We start from the raw sequence: 22,040 nt of genomic DNA on the forward strand, positions 1-22,040 counted from the left end.
AAGCATCCAGAAACGAAAAATCACGACCAGACGCGTCCAATCATACTCGACCAGACTCACCCAGTGTCCGGTCACTCGGCGTCTCCTCTGTGCACTGCCACATCAGCGGGACCGGACGCAGCCCTCTAGCATCCGGTCACTAAATGACCCAACGTCCTGTCAGAGATCGACGCCAGCGTCTTCGCTGCTTCTACTGACCGGACGCGCCGGTCCTTCTGAGACCAGCGTCCGGTCACTTACAATGACCTCCGTCTTTTCTATATAGGGCATCGGTGGCACCGTCGGACTGTCCGCACTCTACGGGCGGACACTCCGCTAGTGAAGTTTCTAACCCTTGCTCAAATGTGCCAACCACCAAGTGTATCACCTTGTGCACATATGTTAGCATATTTTCGTAAACATTTTCAAGGGTGTTAGCACTCCACTAGATCCTAAATGCATATGCAATGAGTTAGAGCATCTAGTGGCACTTTGATAATCGCATTTCGATACGAGTTTCACCTCTCTTAATAGTACGGCTATAGATCCTAAATGTGATCACACTCACTAAGTGTCTCGATTACCAAAACAAAATGGCTCCTATAATTTATACCTTTATCTTAAGCCTTTCATTTTTCTCTTTCTTCTTTTCAAGTCCAAGCATTTGATCATCACCATGGCATCACCATCATCATGTCATGATCTTCATTTGCTTCACCACTTGAAATGTGCTACCTATCTCATAATTACTTTGATAAACTAGGTTAGCACTTAGGGTTACATCAATTCACCAAAACCAAACTAGAGCTTTTAGTAGGGCAAAACGATAACGATTTCACACAGGCGTCAGTGCAGACGGACACGTCTCCACTCGCTATTACGTCTTGGCTCCCTCTCCACCCACACGGCTGCACCCTATCGAAAAAAATAAAATTCAACACCACACCCTCTCTCGCTCCTGTCCGCCTCCACTGCGCTGCCTACTCGCGCGCGCTCGTGCTCACCGCGCCCGTGCTCGCCGTGGCCGTGCTCCACTGCGTTGCCTGCTTGCCGCGGTCGTCTCCACCGATCTGGCGAGCCGTGGCCGCCTCCACCGAGAGTGAGGAGGGTGAGCGTCGTGTGAAGCCGTCCCATCGGCGAGTTGCCCTCGCCACTGTCGCACGACGAGCTCTATGCGCCGTCGTCGACCTCTGCACTGGCGTCAAGCTCCACAACGACAAGCCTCCATTCGTCCAAGTAACAAGATGACATTGCGTTGAAAGCCCATGTTGCAAACATATGTTTCTAAGTGTTTCAGATGTTTCAACTGGATGTTGCAAGTGTTTCATCTTAATGTTGCAAAAGTAGATCGAGATGTTGCTCATGTTGCAATGGCTATACACGTATGTTTCAAGTGTATGTTTCGAATGTTTCATCTGTTTTCCAGACGTATGTTTGCAAGTGTTTCATCTGGATGTTGCATATGTTTTTGTAAGTGTTTCAGACGTGTGTTGCAAGTGTTTCAGTTGTTTTCGTACGTATGTTGCAAGTGTTTCATCTAGATGGTTCAAATATAGATCTGGTGTTGCAGCAAGTGTTTCATATGCATGTTTTAAGTGTTTCATCTGCCTTTAGACGTATGTTGCAAGTGTTACATCCGGAGGTTTCAAAAGTAGATCGGATGTTGCATCTCCCTTCTCACTTTTCTGCTGCCTCGCATCGGTGTCTCTTCGTCCTCTGGCGACGGCTGAGTGCATCCGCCGCCCCCTCCCCCTCTGTTTCTCGATGCTAGTGACGCTCGGGGCGACGCGGGCCCCACGTGGCCACGCGAAACAACGTGGGAAACGATTTACAAGGATGGACGTTCGGACGCACCGTTCGGACATCTGGGCGCTAATCGTTCTGGGGGCAAAATGGTCCGATTGCGCAACAACGTGCTGGGATCCTCCTCCATTTTGGGTATATTAAAAATCAAATGCTAATCTCGGTTGACTAGGTGCAGATAGCAGCCTGGTGCGTGCTCCCGGGTCTCGGGTGGGGTGGTGACCCAGCTATGATCTATCTCAATCAGATCTACAAGGAGAGAAGAAGTGGGTTCTCTTTTCTATACCGTTATATGACTTTTATCGGCGCCATTAGACATGTTTAACAGCTTGAATTAAAGAGAACACTGATAGAGGCGGTCATGCATATGAACTGTGTACATGTATATATTCATTCTAGGAAAGCGTCTTGAACTTTCGCTGCCATCAGCATGGTCTCTCGCTCTCTCGTTACCAATTCCGTGCACCAATTTATGGTCATGTTTAACAGCTTGAGTTAAAGAGAACACTGATAGAGGCGGTCATGCATATGAACTGTGTACATGTATATATTCATTCTAGGAAAGCGTCTTGAACTTTCGCTGCCATCAGCATGGTCTCTCGCTCTCTCGTTACCAATTCCGTGCATCGATCTATGGTCATGTTTAACAGCTTGAGTTAAAGAGAACACTGATAGAGGCGGTCATGCATATGAAGTGTGTACATGTATATATTCATTCTAGGAAAGCGTCTTGAACTTTCGCTGCCATGAGCATGGTCTCTCACTCTCTCAGTTACCAATTCCGTGCATCGATCTATGGTGTGGCTAAAGAAAAGAACTTGCTTTCAAGTTTCAAGCTCCCCCCCACCCACCCACCCACACACTTACTTTAGCCAGGAAGGCATACCTCGTGCAGTCACATAAATTTACTTGAATCGTATTTTTCCTCCACTACCGTAGTTCAAATGATGACAGAAATTTTCAAACGTTTGACGTTTATCCTTGATCTTGTTTAGTTTCTCTTCCTAAAGTTTATTTCCTATCACATCGGATGTCTGACACATGCATGAAGTATTAAATATAGATTAAAAAAATAACTAATTACACATATTACGACTAATTTGTTAAACGAATTTTTTTAAATCTAATTAGCCCATGATTTAACAATGCGTTGCTACAGTAAACATATACTAATACCGAATTAATTATGTTTATTAAATTTGTCTCGCAGATTACCGATGACTTCTATAATTTATTTTCCGAATATTCCTATATAATATTCCGGTGTAACGTCTCTAAACTTTACTTTTGGATTTAAGCAGGGCTAAATCATAGCCTATAGCTTCCGGAGAGACGTTTTTAGACTTTATTGTCACGCACAAGTGGCCTTTCAATAATTTTCCGTCAACGTATCCCTTCCGCTTCCGGTAACGTCGGTGAGCAGTGAACACACGCAGACGCAGCGGGAGGAGACGAAGAAGGCGCGAAGCGCGCGAGAGGGCGAGAGGCGCGGCGCGGCATGGAGTCGGCGGGCTCGGGCAGGAGCTGGAGCATCGACAGCTACCTCAACGAGCACTTCGACATCTCCGCCAAGAACCCGCCCAGCGAGGCCCGCCTCCGGTGGCGCCGCGCCGTCGGCCTCGTCGTCCGCAACCGCCGCCGCCGCTTCCGCATGTTCTCCGGCCTCCACGCCCTCGACGACGCCCAGCGCCGCAAGATCCTGGTACGTACAGTACGTCCCTCTGCTAATACAGGCCGTAGAGCTAGAACCCTTCTCCGCGTCGCTTTCGTTGAATCGCGCCGTTCAAAACAGTGGACGCGCATTACGGGCTTGCGAAATTGCTAGGAAACTTCCTCCGGATCAGCCGTGAGCCTTGGTATGTGGATGAGCACGCCCGCCTCTGGCTAGCCATTGGCCATTGCTTTTGTGCCTCCTATGGACAGGCCATGACATTGACGTGTCTCAGGTCTCAATCTCAAGCCAAGCATGGTTCCCCCAAGCCCACCATGTCAAATCTGGGATGTCGATCTGTATTCTTCTCCCGTCTGAATGGTCTCAAGGTCGTGGAACAGGAACTTTACATCCCGAAGGCGCCCCTAGCACACGGCCAAAACGTAAAATTCAGGATTTTTTTTTCGTCATGGTCTGATGGAAAGGTTTCGCATGTGAGTATGTGACCAGCCCAGTTGACACGACTAATTCCAAAGGAAAACAATAGTTAACTGACATGAGCACATTATGTTTCATCACATCATTGCTATTAGAAATTAGCCTCCCACAGCGCTGCCTGCTAATCTCCATGTGCGGAAGCGTCGATTGAACTTACCGAGACGAACATGCAAGATCACAGACGACACCAGAGGCACGATATTTGTTAACAAGGTTCAGCCGAAGACTAGTCCCCAGGGCACGATTACGGGCGCTCCTCCCCAATACCAGCAACACCGGCTGCTCTAGGGTCTCGGCAACGTGCCGCCGCCCTCCTGCGAACCTATCGCTATGTCGTTATGGTTACAACAACAGCCCTCCTCTCATATTTATGAGGAGACCGGGTTACAGAGTCCAACACCAACTCTACCCTATACTGCCAAATAAAACTCAGAGTCCTAGCGTAACCAAACTCGTACATAATATTCGACACATATTCTAACAATTGCATTGCTTGGACCTTTATCATAAAAAAATCAAGTGGTATCGCATCACAGGTGAAGATGACACGTGAGTGGACAACTTGTTTTTACTTATACTAATCGGGCACTGGCTAGCGAGTATATATATTACTTAGTGGCTCATATTCGAAAATCAAAATTTGTTGTTTTACGCTCCCTCAAATTTGATCGATTAGCTCCAACTCTGACCCTAACACATGGCTGTGATACCATGTTACTAACCTTTTTGTTTGAGTGTACGATCTGCCCCTTAGAAACAATATCAATATATAACGAATTCCTCATGAGTCATATAGGCCTAGAATATATAGGCCTTGACATACTTAACAACACCATCAAGGTGTGGCAATGATGGATGACCATATGACGCCTCATTCGTGAGCGACGTGCATGCACAAGGTGCGTGTGGTCAGACCACAGAAGGGGTATGGTTAAACGGGCTATAGGGACAAGTCGGCCACATGGATGTCAGAGACTAGAATTGATTTAATATGGTCAATGTACTGCTTTAGCGTCATAGATTTTTTGTATAGAGTAAATTACTTGGAGGGCAAGGAGCCTATTCTAGAGATAAGACATGTATTCTGGAATTATAATCAATCTACTCTATCATATTTGGAGATTCCTAGAGATATCCTGATATACTCTAACATCTCTCCCCACTCCCGCGTCACTCTAGGAGAGTCACACAAGTCGAAGGTTGTAAGCCAACGAAGTACCATCCCAAGCAGCAATAACGGGCAACGCGTCGCAGATTCCGTGGTTGGAGTGGAAGCCGACAAGGTTGCTCAAGCAAGATGGTAGTTTTGTGCCGAGGTCGAAGTTGCTGAGCATGAGGGAAAATAGCCATGGCTGAGGATCCCTTGCATAGGGTAGCTGTGGTCAATGGAGATGTTGAGGTTGCCGAATGTGAGGTAGTTGCACAAGAAACCACAAGTGCACTAATGGGCGCCACTGTGATGGTGATGCGTAGAAGTCATTGTAGACAGACTGCAATGCGTCGATGTAGTCATTGAGGGAGAAGGTCAAGGTCGATGCCACCATGGACGAGGGGTACGTTGGGTTTGCTAGGCCCAGGAACGCATCAGGGACAAAGGCACACATTGGTGTTGCTAACACTGGACATGATATGGAGAGGGCCCCAACCATGTGTCAATGTCTAAGGCGCCAGCAAGAAAGGCCTCCATGATGAATGCGGTTCACAAAACAGCAGGGGTAGAAGGCGCTAATGCAGATTTGGATATACATTATTTCTAGATACACAACAAGACCTGTGTATCTAGAAAAGCCAGAAAACAATTTGGAACGGAGAGAGCACTAGTTAAGATTAGGTTCATAACAATGGTAGTTATGAGGTTGGTGCGTATGTAACATACAAGCGTTTAATAACGGATAGTTATAGGAGATATTAATTACTCAAATTGAATTGCAAAAAAAAAAAAAAACTGAATTCAGTTATTCTCTGTTTGGTAAAAGAACACATTTATGTTTCTGTGTCTAAGGGATGTTTTGCTTTTGTTACCAGGGAAAAGTTCAGGTTGTAATTAATGTGCACAAGGCAGCGCTGCATTTTATCGATGGTGTGGATTCATCAACTAATTCTATCTGGCTTCCTTCTCTTATTATTGTCACCCTGTTGCATTTAAACTTGATAACAAAATTACACAGGTATAAGACGATACCACCTATCTCCTGAGCTTATCGAAGAGGGATTTTGTATCAGTCCAGATGAACTGGCAGCAATTACTGGAATTCGTGAAGATTCTACAGTCTTCAAGACACACGGAGGAATTAGTGGAATATCTAGGAAAATCAAAGCATCATTGCAAGATGGCATCAAGGAAACTGAAATAGCAACCAGGCAGAAACTGTTTGGCAGTAATAAGCATGCTGAGAAGCCTCCTAGAAGCTTCTGGATGTTTGTCTGGGATGCATTGCATGACCTGACGTTGATTATTCTAATCGTTTGTGCCATTGTTTCTCTAGTAGTTGGCCTTGCCACTGAGGGGTGGCCGAAGGGCATCTATGACGGCCTTGGTATAATAACCAGCATTTTATTGGTGGTGCTGGTTACAGCATCCAGTGATTACAAACAGTCACGGAAGTTCATGGAGCTGGACTGTGAGAAAAAGAAGATATATGCCCTTGTCACTAGAGATAGGAAAACCAAAAGGGTACTGATTCATGATTTGGTTGTGGGTGACATTTTGCATCTTTCAATAGGTGATGTGCTTCCTGCAGATGGCCTGTTCATCTCTGGCTACTGCTTAGTCATAGATGAATCTAGCTTATCAGGTGAGAGTGAACCAGTTCATGTTTCTGAAGAAAAGCCTTTTATTCATGCTGGAAGTAAAGTGGTAGATGGGACCGCCAAGATGCTTGTAACTGCTGTTGGTATGCGTACTGAATGGGGCAAAATCATGGATACTCTGAATGATGATGGAGTGGATGAAACCCCTTTACAAGTTAAGCTTAATGGTGTGGCCACAATCATTGGACAGATCGGGTTGGTGTTTGCTATCCTCACATTTTTAGTACTTCTAGTGAGGTTCCTGGTTGACAAGGGAATGAATGTTGGCTTGTTAAATTGGTCAGCAAATGATGCACTGACAATAGTGAACTACTTTGCTATTGCAGTGACAATAATTGTTGTCGCAGTCCCTGAGGGTCTACCACTGGCTGTGACTCTTAGCCTTGCGTTTGCCATGCAAAAGTTGATGAATGATAAAGCATTAGTGAGGCATCTCGCTGCATGTGAAACCATGGGTTCAGCAAGTTGTATTTGCACTGATAAGACTGGAACTTTGACAACCAACCACATGATCGTTGACAAGGTTTGGATCGGTGATGTATCCAAGTGTGTCAATGGTGATACAAATATTAATGAGCTGAAGGCTGCTACTGCAGAAAGTGCTCTGGACATACTTATTCAAGGAATATTTGTGAACACTGGTTCTGAGATCGTGAAGGGAGATGACGGCAAAAAAACTATCTTAGGCACACCAACTGAAGCAGCATTATTGGAGTTCGGCTTGAGCTTGCAAGGAGATCTATACGGTGAGTACAATAAGTTGGCAAGAGTCAAAATAGAGCCTTTTAACTCAGTTAAGAAAAAGATGTCTGTGCTAATACAGTTACCTAATGGAGGCCTCCGGTCCTTCTGTAAAGGTGCATCAGAACTTATTTTAGGGCAGTGTGATACTTTCCTCAATAGTGAAGGAAATTTAGCACCACTATCAGAAATGCAAAAGCAGAATGTCTTAAATATAATAAACTCATTTGCTTCTAAGGCATTAAGAACGCTTTGTATCGCGTTTAAGGATCTGAATGAAATTCCTGATGATCAAACAATACCACAGGATGGTTACACACTAATAGCACTTTTTGGCATAAAGGATCCAGTCCGTCCTGGTGTAAGGGATGCAGTAATGACCTGCATGGCTGCTGGAATTAAAGTAAGAATGGTGACTGGAGACAACATCAATACTGCTAAAGCCATTGCCGAGGAATGTGGAATATTAACCGAGGATGGAATAGCAATTGAAGGAAGAGAGCTTCACGATAAGAGCACAGATGAATTGAAGGAGATCCTGCCTAAAATTCAGGTTTAGTTCAATTTCATTTGATGTTTTACTAAATTGCTTTGGTAATCCAGTTTTCAAGCATTGCCCAAACCTATTTCATGAGTTTAGGTAATGGCCCGGTCCTTGCCGATGGACAAATATAAATTGGTGACAAGCCTAAAAAGTATGTATCAAGAGGTCGTGGCAGTTACTGGTGATGGAACAAATGATGCCCCAGCATTGCGTGAGTCAGACATAGGTCTGGCCATGGGCATTGCCGGAACTGAGGTATGTCTTCGAGTTCCTACGCCACATTTTGTTGCTCTGCTGCTATGAGCCAATAAATTCTCATATGCTCTATTTGAATGCCTCTGGCAGAAGGAAAATGTAATTAGACTTTTGCGTACTCCCTCTAATTCCAAATGTACTATACGTCATTTCAGGATTCAATCACAGGAAAATACTTTCATAGCATATAGCTTTACAAAAGTCTCACATTGGAGTCTGTGTCAATCTCCTAAACGAATTATATTTGGAAACAGAGAGAGTATCATGTTTACTGCCTGCATTACTTTTTTACAGGCATATATTCCCTAAATAAATCCCAGTAATGTATTATTGTGTTTCATTTTGTCAATGCTCACTTTCCTAGTATAGGTGCTACAGAAACTTCTTTGCATCTGTTACTTCCCTTTGCTGGGATTGTTTTTGAATGACTTATTTTTTCCTGAAAGAGCACCTTAGCTGGGATTGTATTTGTTATTCTATTCCACTAGGATTTTCTTTATGATACATATTGTTAGTGTAGACTCGTGATGCAAGTGTTTGGCTGGATGCAGGTCGCGAAAGAAAATGCCGATGTTATAATAATGGATGATAATTTCAGTACCATTGTAAATGTTGCTAGATGGGGTCGTGCGGTTTACTTGAACATTCAGAAGTTTGTGCAGTTCCAGCTTACAGTTAATATAGTGGCTCTGATAGTGAATTTCATCTCAGCGTGTATCATAGGTGTGCAAATCTAATCATGATTACTTTGAAGTCCCTGCCCTACGTGCTTATTATGTTACTTACTTTTTTTGCTGCACGTTTTTTTTAATGGGTTCAAACATTGCCCACTTTGAACTAACATGTAGGTACTGCACCACTTACTGCCGTCCAGTTGCTATGGGTGAACATGATCATGGATACATTAGGAGCCTTGGCCTTAGCGACAGAGCCACCTAATGATGAAATGATGAGGAGACCACCTGTGAGACGGGGGCATGGTTTTATCACTCTGGTCATGTGGAGAAATATTTTTGGGCAGGCTTTATATCAGCTCCTTGTACTTAGCACTCTCATGTTTGTTGGTAAGAGGATCCTGAACATCGAAGGCCCAAATGCAGATAGAACCATCAATACCCTCATTTTCAACTCTTTTGTGTTTTGCCAGGTATGGGTAGCGCAATACACCTTTCCTATACCTAATGCTTCAATATGTGTAGCTTTGACATTGATTTACTTAGTAGTAAGTGATAGATAAGCCTAGTGCTAAAGCACTTTATCTTTTCCTGCACTTTTACTTTCCTTGGCTTCCAAACCTAATGTTAGGAATATGCTCAGCATCCACTTTAGTGGTTAGAATATGTTGTAGTAAGTGGGAGTCCCCCTGCCTATAAAGGGTAAGGGAGTGTCATTGTAAAAAACCAAGCCATTGCATTTCCTTTCAATCCAAGCCCTGGTAGTTCCCAAATTTGAATCTGAGATCTATTTGGGCCAACAATTGGTATCGGAGCCTTAGGGTTCTTGAGTGTGCGAGCGCCATGTCCACCGAGAGCCAGATCGCGAGAGCGCGCACCGCCGCAGGTGCGGTGACGCAACAGGAGTCGGAGCCGGAGATCACGCAACGCGCCTTGCTGCCGCAGAGGCAGCGGCTGCGGCGGCGGCCGACACGGCCAGGCAGGCAGCGGCTACGGCTCAGGCCGCGGTGGCTGTCGCTGCGGTGCTGCGCACCGAGATAGAGCGGGAGCCAGAGCCAACTGGAGGATCGTGTTCGATGAAGGACGCGACTGGGCATGGGACAAGGCGGTGGACAGCGGGTCAGCAGCCGCGCTCCGCGACTTCACCGTCGAGTATGCTTGGGCGGGAGGTGCTAAGGGAGCACAAGGTTCATCCTCAACGGCGACTGGGTCTTCATCACCAGCGCCGACCTCTTCACCAGCTCCGCCGCGGTAGCCATCACCAAATCCGGGGGAGCTCGCAAGCACATCGGCGGCGGTCGTCAGCCCATCGACGGTGGTCGGCAATCCATCGGTGGCGGTCGGGAGCTCATCGACAGCAGCGCCGACCTCTCCAACACCGCAGCCGTCCTCTCTAGCATCGCAGCCGAACTCTCCGGCGCACCAGCCGACCTCCTTGGCATCTTCTACCTTGCTCGCTGCGACACCAGCGCACGTAGGGCAACTGGAGGTCGAGTACGCGACGCCACTGGAGGATGATGAAGACCACATGGACGCCTACTACGACTATGAGCCCCTCTGGTACCGCACGGTGGCGAACATCCTCGGAGAGCAGTCTCCACCAGACCAGCCCGAGCGGCTCTTCGGCCAGCTACATCTAATGCATGCCGGTGAGCCGACCACTTATGCTGAAGCGTAGGGTGATCCGACATGACGGGCGGCGATGGAGCAGGCTGAGCTCAAGTCCGTCGAGGAGAACCACACCTAGTACCTGGTGCCACTGCCTGATGGCCACCGCCCCATCACCCTAAAGTGGGTGTTCAAGCTCCAGAAGGATGAGCTGGGCGCGGTGATCAAGCACAAGGCGCGACTGGTAGCGCGCAGCTTCGTCCAGCAGGAGGGGATCGACTATGACGACGCCTTCACCCCTGTGATGCGCATGGAGTCAGTCTGTGTCCTCACGCTGGCGGCTCAAGAGGGGTGGCAAGTCCACCACATGGACGTGAAGTCCGCCTTCGTCAACGGCGACCTCAAGGAGGAGGTCTACGTGCGCCAGCCACCTGGCTACGCCGTCGCCGGAGAAGAGGGGAAGGTGCGCAAGGCACTCTATGGCCCGCGCTAGGCACTGCGTGCCTGGAATGCGAAGCTCGATGCCACACTCAAGAAGATGGTCTTCAAGCAGAGCGCGCATGAGGCGGCGGTGTATCGGCGGGCAGCGGACGCAACGTCCTACTGGTCGGCGTCTACATCGACGACCTTATCATCATCGGCGCTGAAGAGCAGAAGGTGGAGGTGTTCAAGGCGCAGATGAAGAAGGCGTTCGACATGAGCAATCTCGGCCTCCCCTACTTCTACTTCGGCGTCGAAGTGCGCCAGGACACCAGCGGGATCGTCCTCCGGCAAACCCACTACGCCAAGCGCATCCTCGAGCTCGGCGGCATGACAAGCTGCAATCCGGCCCACACCCCGATGGAGGAGAAACTCAAGCTGTGTCGGGAGAGCACGGCGATGAGGTCGATCCAACCCATTACCGACGGCTGATCGGGAGCTTGCGCTACCTGGTCCATACCTGGCTGGACATCGTGTTCGCCGTCGGGTACATGAGTCGGTTCATGGAGCGGCCGACGATGGAGCATCTGCAGGCCATCAAGCGAATCCTGCGCTACGTGGCGGGCACCCTCGACTACGTTCTCCACTACGGAAGGGCCCCTGGCACGGCGCGGTTCATCGGCTACTGTGACAGCGACCTCGCCGGTGATGTGGATACCAGCAAGAGCACAACCAGGACGATGTTCTTCCTCGGTGATTGCCTGGTAAGCTAGCAGTCCCTCAAGCAGAAGGTGGTGGCCCTCTCAAGCTGTGAAGCGGAGAACATCGCCACCACCACTGCAACAACTCATGCGCTATGGCTGTCAAGGATGCTGGCAGAGCTCCTTGGCAGGAAGGTGGATGTGGTTGAGCTGAAACTGGACAGCAAGTCTGCTCTAGCTCTGGCCAAGAACCCCGTCTTCCATAAAAGAAGCAAGCACATCTGCATCAAGTATCATTTCATCAGGGACTGCTTGGAGGATGGGAGCATCAAGGCCAACCACATTGCCACTACTGATCAGCTGGCTGATATTCTCACCAAGTCGCTGGGGAAGTCCAAGTTCTAGGAGATGAGGGAGAGGATTAGGCTGCAGCAGATCACCTCCAGTGCTCGGCACAAGGCTTAGGGGGAGAATTGATAGATAAGCCTAGAGCTAAAGCACTTGTATCTTACTTTTCCTGCACTTTTACTTTTCTTGGCTTCCAAGCCTAGTATAAGAAATATGGTCAGCATCCACTTTAGTGGTTAGAATATGCTGTAGCAAGTGGGAGTCCCCATGCCTATAAAAGGCAAGGGAGTGTCATTGTAAAAAACCAAGCCATTGCATTTCCTTTCAATCAAGCGGCCAAGGGCTAAGCTGCCCTCAGATAGTTTTCAAATCTGAATCTGAGATCTATTTGGGCCAACAGTAAGTAGCAAAATCAACGACTTGATTAGCTCTGCCATTAATTGAGAGAACTAGCGGGCTCAATGTGATATGCATCGGGATTTAGCATGATAGTGAACTAGATACTGTTTTTTTCTTTTCATCAGAAAAATGATCCAGATAAGTTTAAAAGATCAACAGCAATTCAAAGGAATTTTGAACCATCTATGAATGCACATCAATAATGTGGTGTAGATTCGAGTGAAAATACAAGAACTATTGCATCTGTTCTAATGACGTAGCTGCATTTCATTTTGTCATTCTTTCAGGTTTTCAACGAGATAAATAGCAGAGAAATGGAAAAGATCAACGTGTTCAGAGGGATACTAAAAAATTGGATCTTCATCAGTATATTGACAGCAACCGTCATATTCCAAGTAATTATAGTGGAGTTTCTTGGAACCTTTGCAAACACTGTACCCTTGAGTTGGGAGCTGTGGATGCTCAGTGTTATTCTTGGCTCGGTCAGTATGGTCATCTCTGTTGTCCTCAAGTGCATTCCCGTCGAATCTAGAAAAACAAATATTAAGCCCCATGGCTATGAGTTGCTTCCTGAAGCCCCAGAAACAGTTTAGTTTCACCCTGTTATTCCATGGTGACCAACCAATATTTATAGTGGAATGGAGTGTCTTGTCAGGATTTCTGTCGATGTCATTTTGTGGAGTACAGGGTTGACAGAGGAAGAGGATCAAGTAAGGCAGTGAGCTCCAAGACAAACTACAGACTGCTGCATACTAGAAACAGTGACGTCTTTGATTCTTCAGTGCATTTTAAAGGTTCCATTTCAAGGATTGGTGCGAGTTTCTGCAGCCTTAGTCCGCAGAGTTTACAACTTTACATGCATGCACTACACATACAGTTTGTAAATCTAGATTCCTCATACCTGTGACTGTTGAGACAGTAACGCTACTTCAAGGATTCCATAATTCTATACACAGTTCCCCTTCATTTTTTCCTGTTCAAATGTTTTTTTTTTCACGACCGTGCGTTTGCACGTATTTTTTCCTGTTCAAATGTAAATCGAACTGTAGCTATTTTTCAATGATGTTGGAATAAAATTTGAATAAGAGGTTATATTTGGTGGCGCACACAATTGTTCTATATCCATATAGTACCCCTTTCTGTATTTCATTTTCTTCATGTCTGAATAAAATCGTCAAAAGGGTGCAAGCGCAACACACTCAACAACTCAAGTCACGACACGGTTATGGAACTGAAAAACGAGTGGCAGGATCGGGAACCTGAAAAACGAAGACACCGCGAAGAGATGGCGACGGACAGCAGGTGGGTGTGGACGCTGGTCGCAACTTTCCTATAAGCAGCAGGACTTTTTTTATGATGGGCTGTGTTGTTAGGTGTGACTGACAGTGAAACTCCAAGAGAGGACGAAAGCAAAAGGAAACGGAACCCTGGACTTGGATCGCTTTCAACCGCAGCCAGCAACCCCACTAGCTGACCCCTTTCGATCAGTCAGCTCGAAACCGGAAAGCAAGCCCTGCACGCCGCCGAATTGATCACAGCAGGCCAAGCCAAGGACTCGGATTGCGTGTGCGCCTGCGCCTGCGCCTGCGCTGCCGTGGACACCTCTGCTTGGACTCGGATCAGCAGTTCAGCACCAGCTAGCAGTAGCCGCTACCCAGCTACCACGCCGGCCTAGACACCCACTAAAACGGCTGTGGATTTCATCACCCGTGAATTCATCCATCGCTCCGCTGGTTGGTTTCCGCTGGCGCTGATAACGCCGGTGCTCAGCCGACCCCGACCCCGGGCGGGACGACGCATCGGAGTCGGACGGCGCAAGGACGACAGGGACGCCACGGTCGCCAGACGAGACCACCTGCCGGCTGCCGCCGTCGGTCGTCGACCCGTCAGGACATGGCCGTGTCACTGTGTCACGCTCACGTCTCCGTCTCCGTGCTCCGACGAAGAAACCATCGAACCCGCCGTGCGCCGGCCGTCGCTTTCCAACGCATCCGGTGTCTCCACCGCGCTCGTTCTCCCCGTGCACCAACACGTCTCCGATCCGGCTCCCTGCCTGCCTCCTCGGAAAGCTTATATATTTTCATATATATATGGGTCAAAAAAATCACAGAAAAGGAGCAAAGGTGATTCGTTTTTCTCATGCTCGCTTACCGGATTGGATTGTGCGCCGGAGTTGGTGCTGGTAGCTGAGCGCGACCGCCTGAACCTAGAGACCGAGCCGCCGAGCCGGCGCCGCCACCAACCCCGCCCCGGAGAAGAGTTCAAAGGGGCGGCGCGGCGCGGCCGCGTGGCCTCCTCGGTCTTGCCGATCGACAGCGAGTTCGCGCTGGGATTTGGTATTTCTGGCCGCCCAACCCCACGAAACGTCGAAACCCACCCCGCATTTCCTCCCCTGGGCTCGCCAACAAAAGCCACCCCATCTTCCTCGGTCGGCTGGAGCCAGCCAACCTGCCTGTCCGTCCCGGTTCAGCTTGCTCGCCTCGCCTCGCTTCTGAGTTCTGAGCTGTGACGAGGAGGGGGTGTTGGCGGGTGAAGCCATGGTGGGGAGCTACGCGAACGGTGGCGGGGCTGCGGCGCTGGTGGCGGAGGAGAAGCTGGACGTGCTGCGGCGGCTTCTGGGGAAGTCGGACGGCGACCCGCTGCGGGTCGTCGGGGTGGGCGCCGGGGCGTGGGGGAGCGTGTTCTGCGCTCTGCTGCAGGACGCGTACGGCCGGCACCGCGACCGGGTGCAGGTGCGCGTGTGGCGCCGAGCCGGCCGCGCCGTGGACCGCGCCGACGCCGAGCGCCTCTTCGAGGTCATCAACTCCCGCGAGGACGTGCTGCGCCGCCTCATCCACCGCTGCGCCTACCTCAAGTACGTCGAGGCGCGGCTCGGGGACCGCACGCTGCACGCCGACGAGATCCTCCGGGACGGCTTCTGCCTCAACATGCTCGACACCCCGCTCTGCCCGCTCAAGGTCGTCACTAACCTGCAGGAGGCCGTCTGGGACGCCGACATAGTCGTCAACGGCCTGCCCTCCACGGAGACCAGGGAGGTGTTCGAGGAGATCGGGAGGTACTGGAAGGAGCGGATCACCCAGCCGCTCATAATCTCGCTGGCAAAGGGGATTGAGGCGTCGCTAGACCCTGTGCCCCGGATCATTACGCCCACGCAGATGATAAGCAATGCAAGTGAGTTCTTTGCTCAAGTCTCTTTGTGATTGTGATCTAGCAGTACTATGTTCTCATGCTTGAGTTATTACTAGTTTCGTTAATCTCGTAGCTCTGTATACTTGTCGAAGTGGGGCTAATAAATTTAATTGAAGATTTAAATGCTGCTCGACTGGCTCAAGATACAGTAGCTCTGGAATGTTCCTGATAAAATTTTCTGGATAATCATCATGATCTGTACCTATGGGCTATGGTCCTTCATAATATTTATTGCATGTTTTATGATTATCTATTGGTACTATATTATTTGCCTGCTGTTGATTATATGGAGAGCTAGTTAATGTCCCCTCACTAAGGGACTGCCCATGTGTTATGTTTGCTCTGCAGTCCTAGATTCCCTTATGAACATGTAAAAACAGTTCAGCACGGTTCATCTGGATTATTACTGAACATTGTTTGTTCTGGTTTCTACCTGTTGCCTATTTTACCCAACTGAAACTAACACCCTGCTCTTTATCTCAATTCTGTATACTGTACTGTTGGTTTATGCTTGTGTTTTTTTTATCATGGATTCTTACTGCAGCTGGAGTTCCGTTGGAGAACATTCTGTATCTTGGAGGCCCAAACATTGCTTCTGAGATTTATAACAAAGAAGTACGCGAATGCTCGCATTTGTGGAGCTGACAAGTGGAGGAAACCTCTTGCAAATTTCTTGAGGCAACCCCATTTCATTGTATGGGACAATAGTGATCTCATTACTCATGAAGTCATGGGCGGCTTAAAAAATGTATATGCCATTGGGGCTGGTAAGTTTTTTGATCCAGAAACATGGAATTTCCATTCGCTCCTCTCTTTTCCCAGTTCTCATGAGATACTTGGTCAACATCAAACCGATAAAAATGCTATTTTGGCATCTTATCTTATGTTCAGTATTTCCTGCCCTGTTTCATGAAGCATGGCTATTTGCATTGACTGAATGCTGCAATGCTGTTGTTTCTGCCAAATGCAATGTTGTTTATATTTGTCAGACAAGACAGAATCACACTGTAGTTAATACAGTATGCAAAGCTCTCATGTCATAGATTAAGAAAACCCAAATCCAGTAATTAACAGAATGTTAGACCTGGGAGAGTGCCTCCATATTCTTTGTCCACTTCTACCTAGTTATTCTGGAGCCTAATATATCTATCACGTTGTTGAACATGATCTTACCATGCAGGTATGGTGGCGGCCCTTACGAATGAGAGTGCAACCAGCAAATCAGTATACTTTTCACTTTGCACTTCTGAAATGATATACATCACCCATCTTCTAGCACGAGAGCCCGAGAAACTTGCAGGACCCTTATTAGCTGATACATATGTCACACTGCTGAAAGGCCGCAATGCATGGTATGGGCAGAAGTTAGCTAAGGGAGAACTGACTCTAGAAATGGGGGACAGCATCAAAGGCAAAGGGACTATCCAGGTTTGTGCTGCCAACCTGCCATCTTGACAATGTGAAGTTTGCTCGGGTGCCCTTTAGGTATAGGGGTATCTATATGCTGATCCTTATTCGTTTCTGTGATTTAGGGTGTTTCTGCAGTCAATGCATTTTATGAACTGCTGAGCCAGGGAAGCCTAAGCGTGATGCATCCAGAAACCAAGAAGGCTGTTGCTCCTGTTGAGCTATGCCCAATACTCAAAACACTATACAAAATTTTGATCAAGAGGTTGGAAACTTGTACTGGTGCACTTAGACTCACTGAGTCACTGTTAATGCAGTTTTAGGCTACAAATTCTAATGTGATGTCAGGCACCTAAATTGTTTAACTTTCACCTGCAGGGAGCTCACGACCAATTCCATCCTCCAGGCAATACGTGATGAATCAATGTATGATCCACGGGAACGAATTGAGATGGCGCAGAGGCAATCTCTTTTCCGGCCATCTCTTCTTGGCCTACCTAAAGGTGATGCCAAGGCCTAAGATGTGGTGTTTCTTTCTTCCTGCAATACGTATTTGCTGTGGGTTTGCACGAGGCGCTTACTGGTCTTCAAGATCCTTATTTACGCGCCTCAGATGTGTGTTGGGTGTACACTATAGAGTTGGATGATGGTATATTTAGCATGCCAGGATAAACTTTATTGCCCGTGTCTGTACATACAACCCTGTTGTGATTCAAATTTATTTGTCATTTAGACTGGAGTGATGTGCATTCTTTTTATCTTATGATGGCTCTGGAGTCTCATAATTGGTTGTAAGTTGTAACTCGGAAACAAAAGCTATGTTCTGATCTCCACTGACATTGTCATATGAATGAAACAGAAGCACTTATATTAATTTAGTTTTTTTTAGAGGTTATATTAATTCAGTTATCACTCTTCCCCCAAAAAAAAAACAGTCATCACTGAGGCCCATCTGAAAGAAATGTTGGCTATTAAAGGCCCATGTAGACTTGTCACATGAGGCCCAACTACAGCCTGTTAAATCACAAAATGAAGATACTTTGCCCATGAACGTCCTTAAAAACATTTTAAATAAACATGAGTCTCACTAGAGAGGCCTGCTCATGTCTTGCTAAAATTCAGTATGTCGGACTACTGAAGCGTGAAGGCCCATTTACAGCCCTAAATAAATGGTTCGAATCGCTGAATGATCAAGCACAAAGCAGCACTGTTTTTTCTCGGGATGTTGTCGCATGTGCAAACGCTCTTTTTCTTTACGAAAAAAAAGGAAATCTATGCAGCAGACAGCATGTGATGGACTGATGGAGGAAAGGCAGGAGAGCCACCCCTTCTTCGCAGAAACGTGAGATTCTGAGAGTTGAGAGTTGAGACAGACAAGGAAACACATCTATCGACTATCGTGCTATATGAGATTGAGATGGTCAGATTTTGAAGCGGTAACATGACCCGGTTAGCCTACAGGATGAGATGCGATGGACGAGTTCTTGCATGATCCAATGGTACTGGAGATGGCAATTACTCGGTCGATCTCTTGTTGGATAATGAAGTACGTGATGAACGATGGATAATGCCAAGAACCACGTCGCGCGCATCGTTTTCACTTCACGGGCTCGTCCTTTTTTTTCTTCGGGAAGAAGGCAAGAGGAGGATGGCCTGTGATGAGGTGGACGCGCGAACGTACTGGTCCGTTTCCATTACTTGATCCGGAAAAGAGGTTAGGTTTAGCGGGGAACGCGTTGGCATTAATACTTTGCATTGTATCGTTCTAGTTGTAGCGTCTGGGCAGCCTCGTGTTGATGTTCATCACTGGCCAGTGCCCACCTTTGTGGATCGTCCATTCATTTTCATTTCCCCCACGATCAATGCACCGGCCATTTCTGTGTATTGGGGAGAGAAAAAAATGCATTGACCATTTGCCGGGTACAAGACAACTTCAATCCTACGAGATACTGACCATCTGAGCAGGCTTCAGTTCACCTGACCATCTGAGCAGGCTCCAGTTCACCAGCTGGGATTGCTGCCATGTACACTACTCGTACATGAGGATAAATCTACGTACTACACTACAGGAAAAAAACTACATATTAATAAGCGACTTTTTCTGAAAATTTAATAAGCAATTTTGGTTTCTACCACAAAAACTGAGTACTACTCCGTCCATCAAACCATTTTTTTTTAAAGTACCAACTAGCCGAATTATATAATTTTCGGTCAAGGGCGACACTTTGCAAAATCCACATAGACAAGACGCAGGACAACGGCCAAGGACTGAGGCTGAGGTGGGCACTTTTTTTTCCTCGATTATAATGGTGATGATTGATTGATGTGTCCATACACACGACTTCACGCGCAAATATAATGGCAATATCTCGCGCCTTGGCCCGGTTGGCGCAATGGCCCTACCTAGTGAGCTCTCATCTTGTCAGCTCGGGTGGGATGTCGTTGATCAGGTGGAAGTGGAACATCACGCATGATGAGCATAAAAACTCGCGCCATGCACTCTTTTTTTTATAGTCCTAAAATACTTCTAGGTTTGGATGAGACTGGGTTAGTTACTAGCTGGAGCAACAATTAGCTAAAATTAGCTGGTATCAGGGACGACACGAAAATATATAGGGGGGCTTCTTCAACCCCATGCCCTTGCTTCAGTCTCTCTTCAAGTTGCATCCATGGCAAAAAAAAATATCTAGAGGGCTAAGGGAGGGCTCCATGGGGGGGGGGGGGGGGGGGGGGGGGCTAGAGCCCCACCCACCCTACCATTGGATCCGTCCCTGGTTGGTATTGGCTAATTAGAGCATCTCCAAGAGTTTGTCAAATTTTACTTGGCAAATCTTTTGATTTGCCAACTCCCAAAATTATATGCCAAGTAAAAAAACAATCCATCTCCAAGAGTTTGGCATTTTTGACTTGGTAAAATAAAAAAACCCGTTAACAAAACGAAGAGGCCCGCTAAGCGAACGAAGGCCCGCTAAGCGAACGAAGAGCCCCGCTAAGAAACGAAGAGCCCCGGATGCCAAGCCGTATACGCGCGCGTATATTTGCGCGCGCGGAGGGAAGATTTGCCAAGTTGCTATTGATGCCAAGTTGTTTTTGCCAAACTGTTGGAGGCTATTTTTTCTTGTTTTGCCAAAATTATATGGATGCCAAGTTGAGATAGCAAACTCTTGGAGATGCTCTTAGTTGACATAAGAGCAGTGGTGGATCCAGGATTTTACCTAAGGGTATGCCAACCAAAATTTTTCATATACAAGTCGGCAAAACCATTTGATAATTTGATAAAAAAATATAAAATTGCTACCTAATTCGCTATACATATACTAAATAACACGATAAGTCTTAAATTCAAAAATCAAGTTAAAAATATCCACAAATTACAATATAATATATAGTTCAAATGACATACTATTGTGGAAAATAACCTTTCAACTATTGTCATTGTCACGGTACAAGCATGCATCAATGTGAGAAGCAATACCACTAGACATGAAGAAGAAGAAGAAGAAGAAGAAGACATAGGGGTTGAATCTTACCGCGGTGGCCGACAGTTGGGACTCTGTGTGTTAGTCGTACATGCACAACCAACAAGCAGTACACAGCAGCAGTGGTGGATCTAGGATTTTACCTAAGGGTATGCCGACCAAAATTTTTCATATACAAGTCGACAAAACCATTTGACAATTCGATAAAAAATATAAAACTGCTACATAATTTAGTATACATACACTAAATAACACGATAAGTCTTAAATTCAAAAATTAAGTTAAAAATATCCACAAATTACAATATAATAAATAGTTCAAATGCCATACTATTGTAGAAAATAACTTTTCAACTATTGACGTTGTCACCGGTACAAGCATGCATCAATGTGAGAAGCAATATCATTAGACATGATTTTTCTATAGAAAGAAGAAGAAGAAGAAAGACCATAGAGGTTCAATCTTACCGCGGTGGCCGGCAGTTTGGACTCTACGTGTTTTTTTGAGGGAGCAGGAGGGGCTTATGCCCCTACTGGAAATATATTAAAATAAAGAGGTCCACAAAACAGGAGCAACGACAAAAGAAAAGAGGAGAGGAGCTGGAGCTCAAGCTCATGAAACAAAAAAAAAAAGAAACTAAAAGGATGGAATCATGGAAGCTATTACACAACCAAAAAGCAGCACACAGCAGCGGATGTGCGGTTTCATCGATTCGAGATGGCGTGCTGAGACTTCCATAGTCCATCGCTGGTCGCTCTGTCCGAATTCTATCTGGCAGCGTCCGATGTATGAACTCCCAAATTTCAAATCCCGTTGTGTGGCCAAGGCAGGCATCACCATGTAGGGCCCTCTCGAGTCTCGACTCTGGAGTCATATCGTGTGGCCGTAGCAAGCCCGCAAGTCGCGTCACCGTGGAAATTGGAAAGGCCGTCCCGGCTGGTGAGCGGAAAGGAGCCGCAAGCCGCATGGCTGCAGCGTCCATTTGCAAAGCGACAGCCTGTTCGGCTGGGCTGGAGGATCGGATCCTGGATTATTACTATTGATTGATTTGGTGTGAGAGAAAAATACTGTTTTAGCTAAAAATTTATGATCGTTTACGAGATCCACCAGCCAACCGAACAGGCTGCGAGTTTCTTCTGTTTTCTTTTTATGCAAATACAAATATACAAGTATATGTACTCTATACTTGCTGGATCTGCATAAAGAGCATCTCCACGAATTCTCCTTAGCTTAATTCCCTAAATCCTCATATAGGGTATACTCTAACAAAAAAATCATCTCTAAATATTTCTCTTCTCCAACCGTTATCCTATCTCAAATGATATATAGGGGGGACAATATGACATATCAAATGTGAAAGGGAGAGAGGATAATTTAGGATACTACTACATATATGATGTTGAATATGGGAACTGTTGGAAGTGATTTTTTGTTACATAAACTTTAATTTTAGCTCTAGGAAGATGAATAGAGGACTCTTGAAGATGCTTTGACAACTAGTTAGAGACTTTGATAAAAATTAGCTCATTTATT

At 46.7% G+C, this 22,040-nt stretch overlaps 1 protein-coding gene and 1 pseudogene across 3 annotated transcripts; both read left to right on the top strand.

The window, feature by feature from the left end:
• Positions 1–3,116: 3,116 nt before the first annotated feature.
• Positions 3,117–13,470, top strand: LOC136515040 (probable calcium-transporting ATPase 6, plasma membrane-type). 3 transcript variants are annotated; one of them, XM_066508734.1, is made up of 8 exons: positions 3,119–3,484; positions 5,957–6,011; positions 6,100–7,488; positions 7,834–8,036; positions 8,124–8,282; positions 8,834–9,005; positions 9,131–9,429; positions 12,720–13,469. In XM_066508734.1, the coding sequence occupies exons 1-8, from the start codon at positions 3,281–3,283 to the stop codon at positions 13,023–13,025; spliced, it is 2,787 nt and encodes a 928-aa protein (XP_066364831.1). In that variant the 5' UTR covers positions 3,119–3,280; the 3' UTR covers positions 13,026–13,469. The 3 variants fall into 3 exon arrangements, with proteins under 3 accessions (XP_066364832.1, XP_066364830.1, XP_066364831.1); XM_066508733.1 differs by having other exon boundaries at positions 3,118–3,484; positions 6,100–8,036; positions 12,720–13,470; XM_066508735.1 differs by lacking the exons at positions 8,834–9,005; positions 12,720–13,469 and having other exon boundaries at positions 3,117–3,484; positions 6,100–8,036; positions 9,131–9,303.
• Positions 13,471–14,494: 1,024 nt separating this feature from the next.
• Positions 14,495–17,861, top strand: LOC136515041 (probable glycerol-3-phosphate dehydrogenase [NAD(+)] 3, cytosolic; annotated as a pseudogene).
• Positions 17,862–22,040: the final 4,179 nt, after the last annotated feature.

The sequence above is a fragment of the Miscanthus floridulus genome, chromosome 17 (assembly GCF_019320115.1).
Source record: "Miscanthus floridulus cultivar M001 chromosome 17, ASM1932011v1, whole genome shotgun sequence".
In the NCBI taxonomy this organism is placed as follows: domain Eukaryota; kingdom Viridiplantae; phylum Streptophyta; class Magnoliopsida; order Poales; family Poaceae; genus Miscanthus; species Miscanthus floridulus.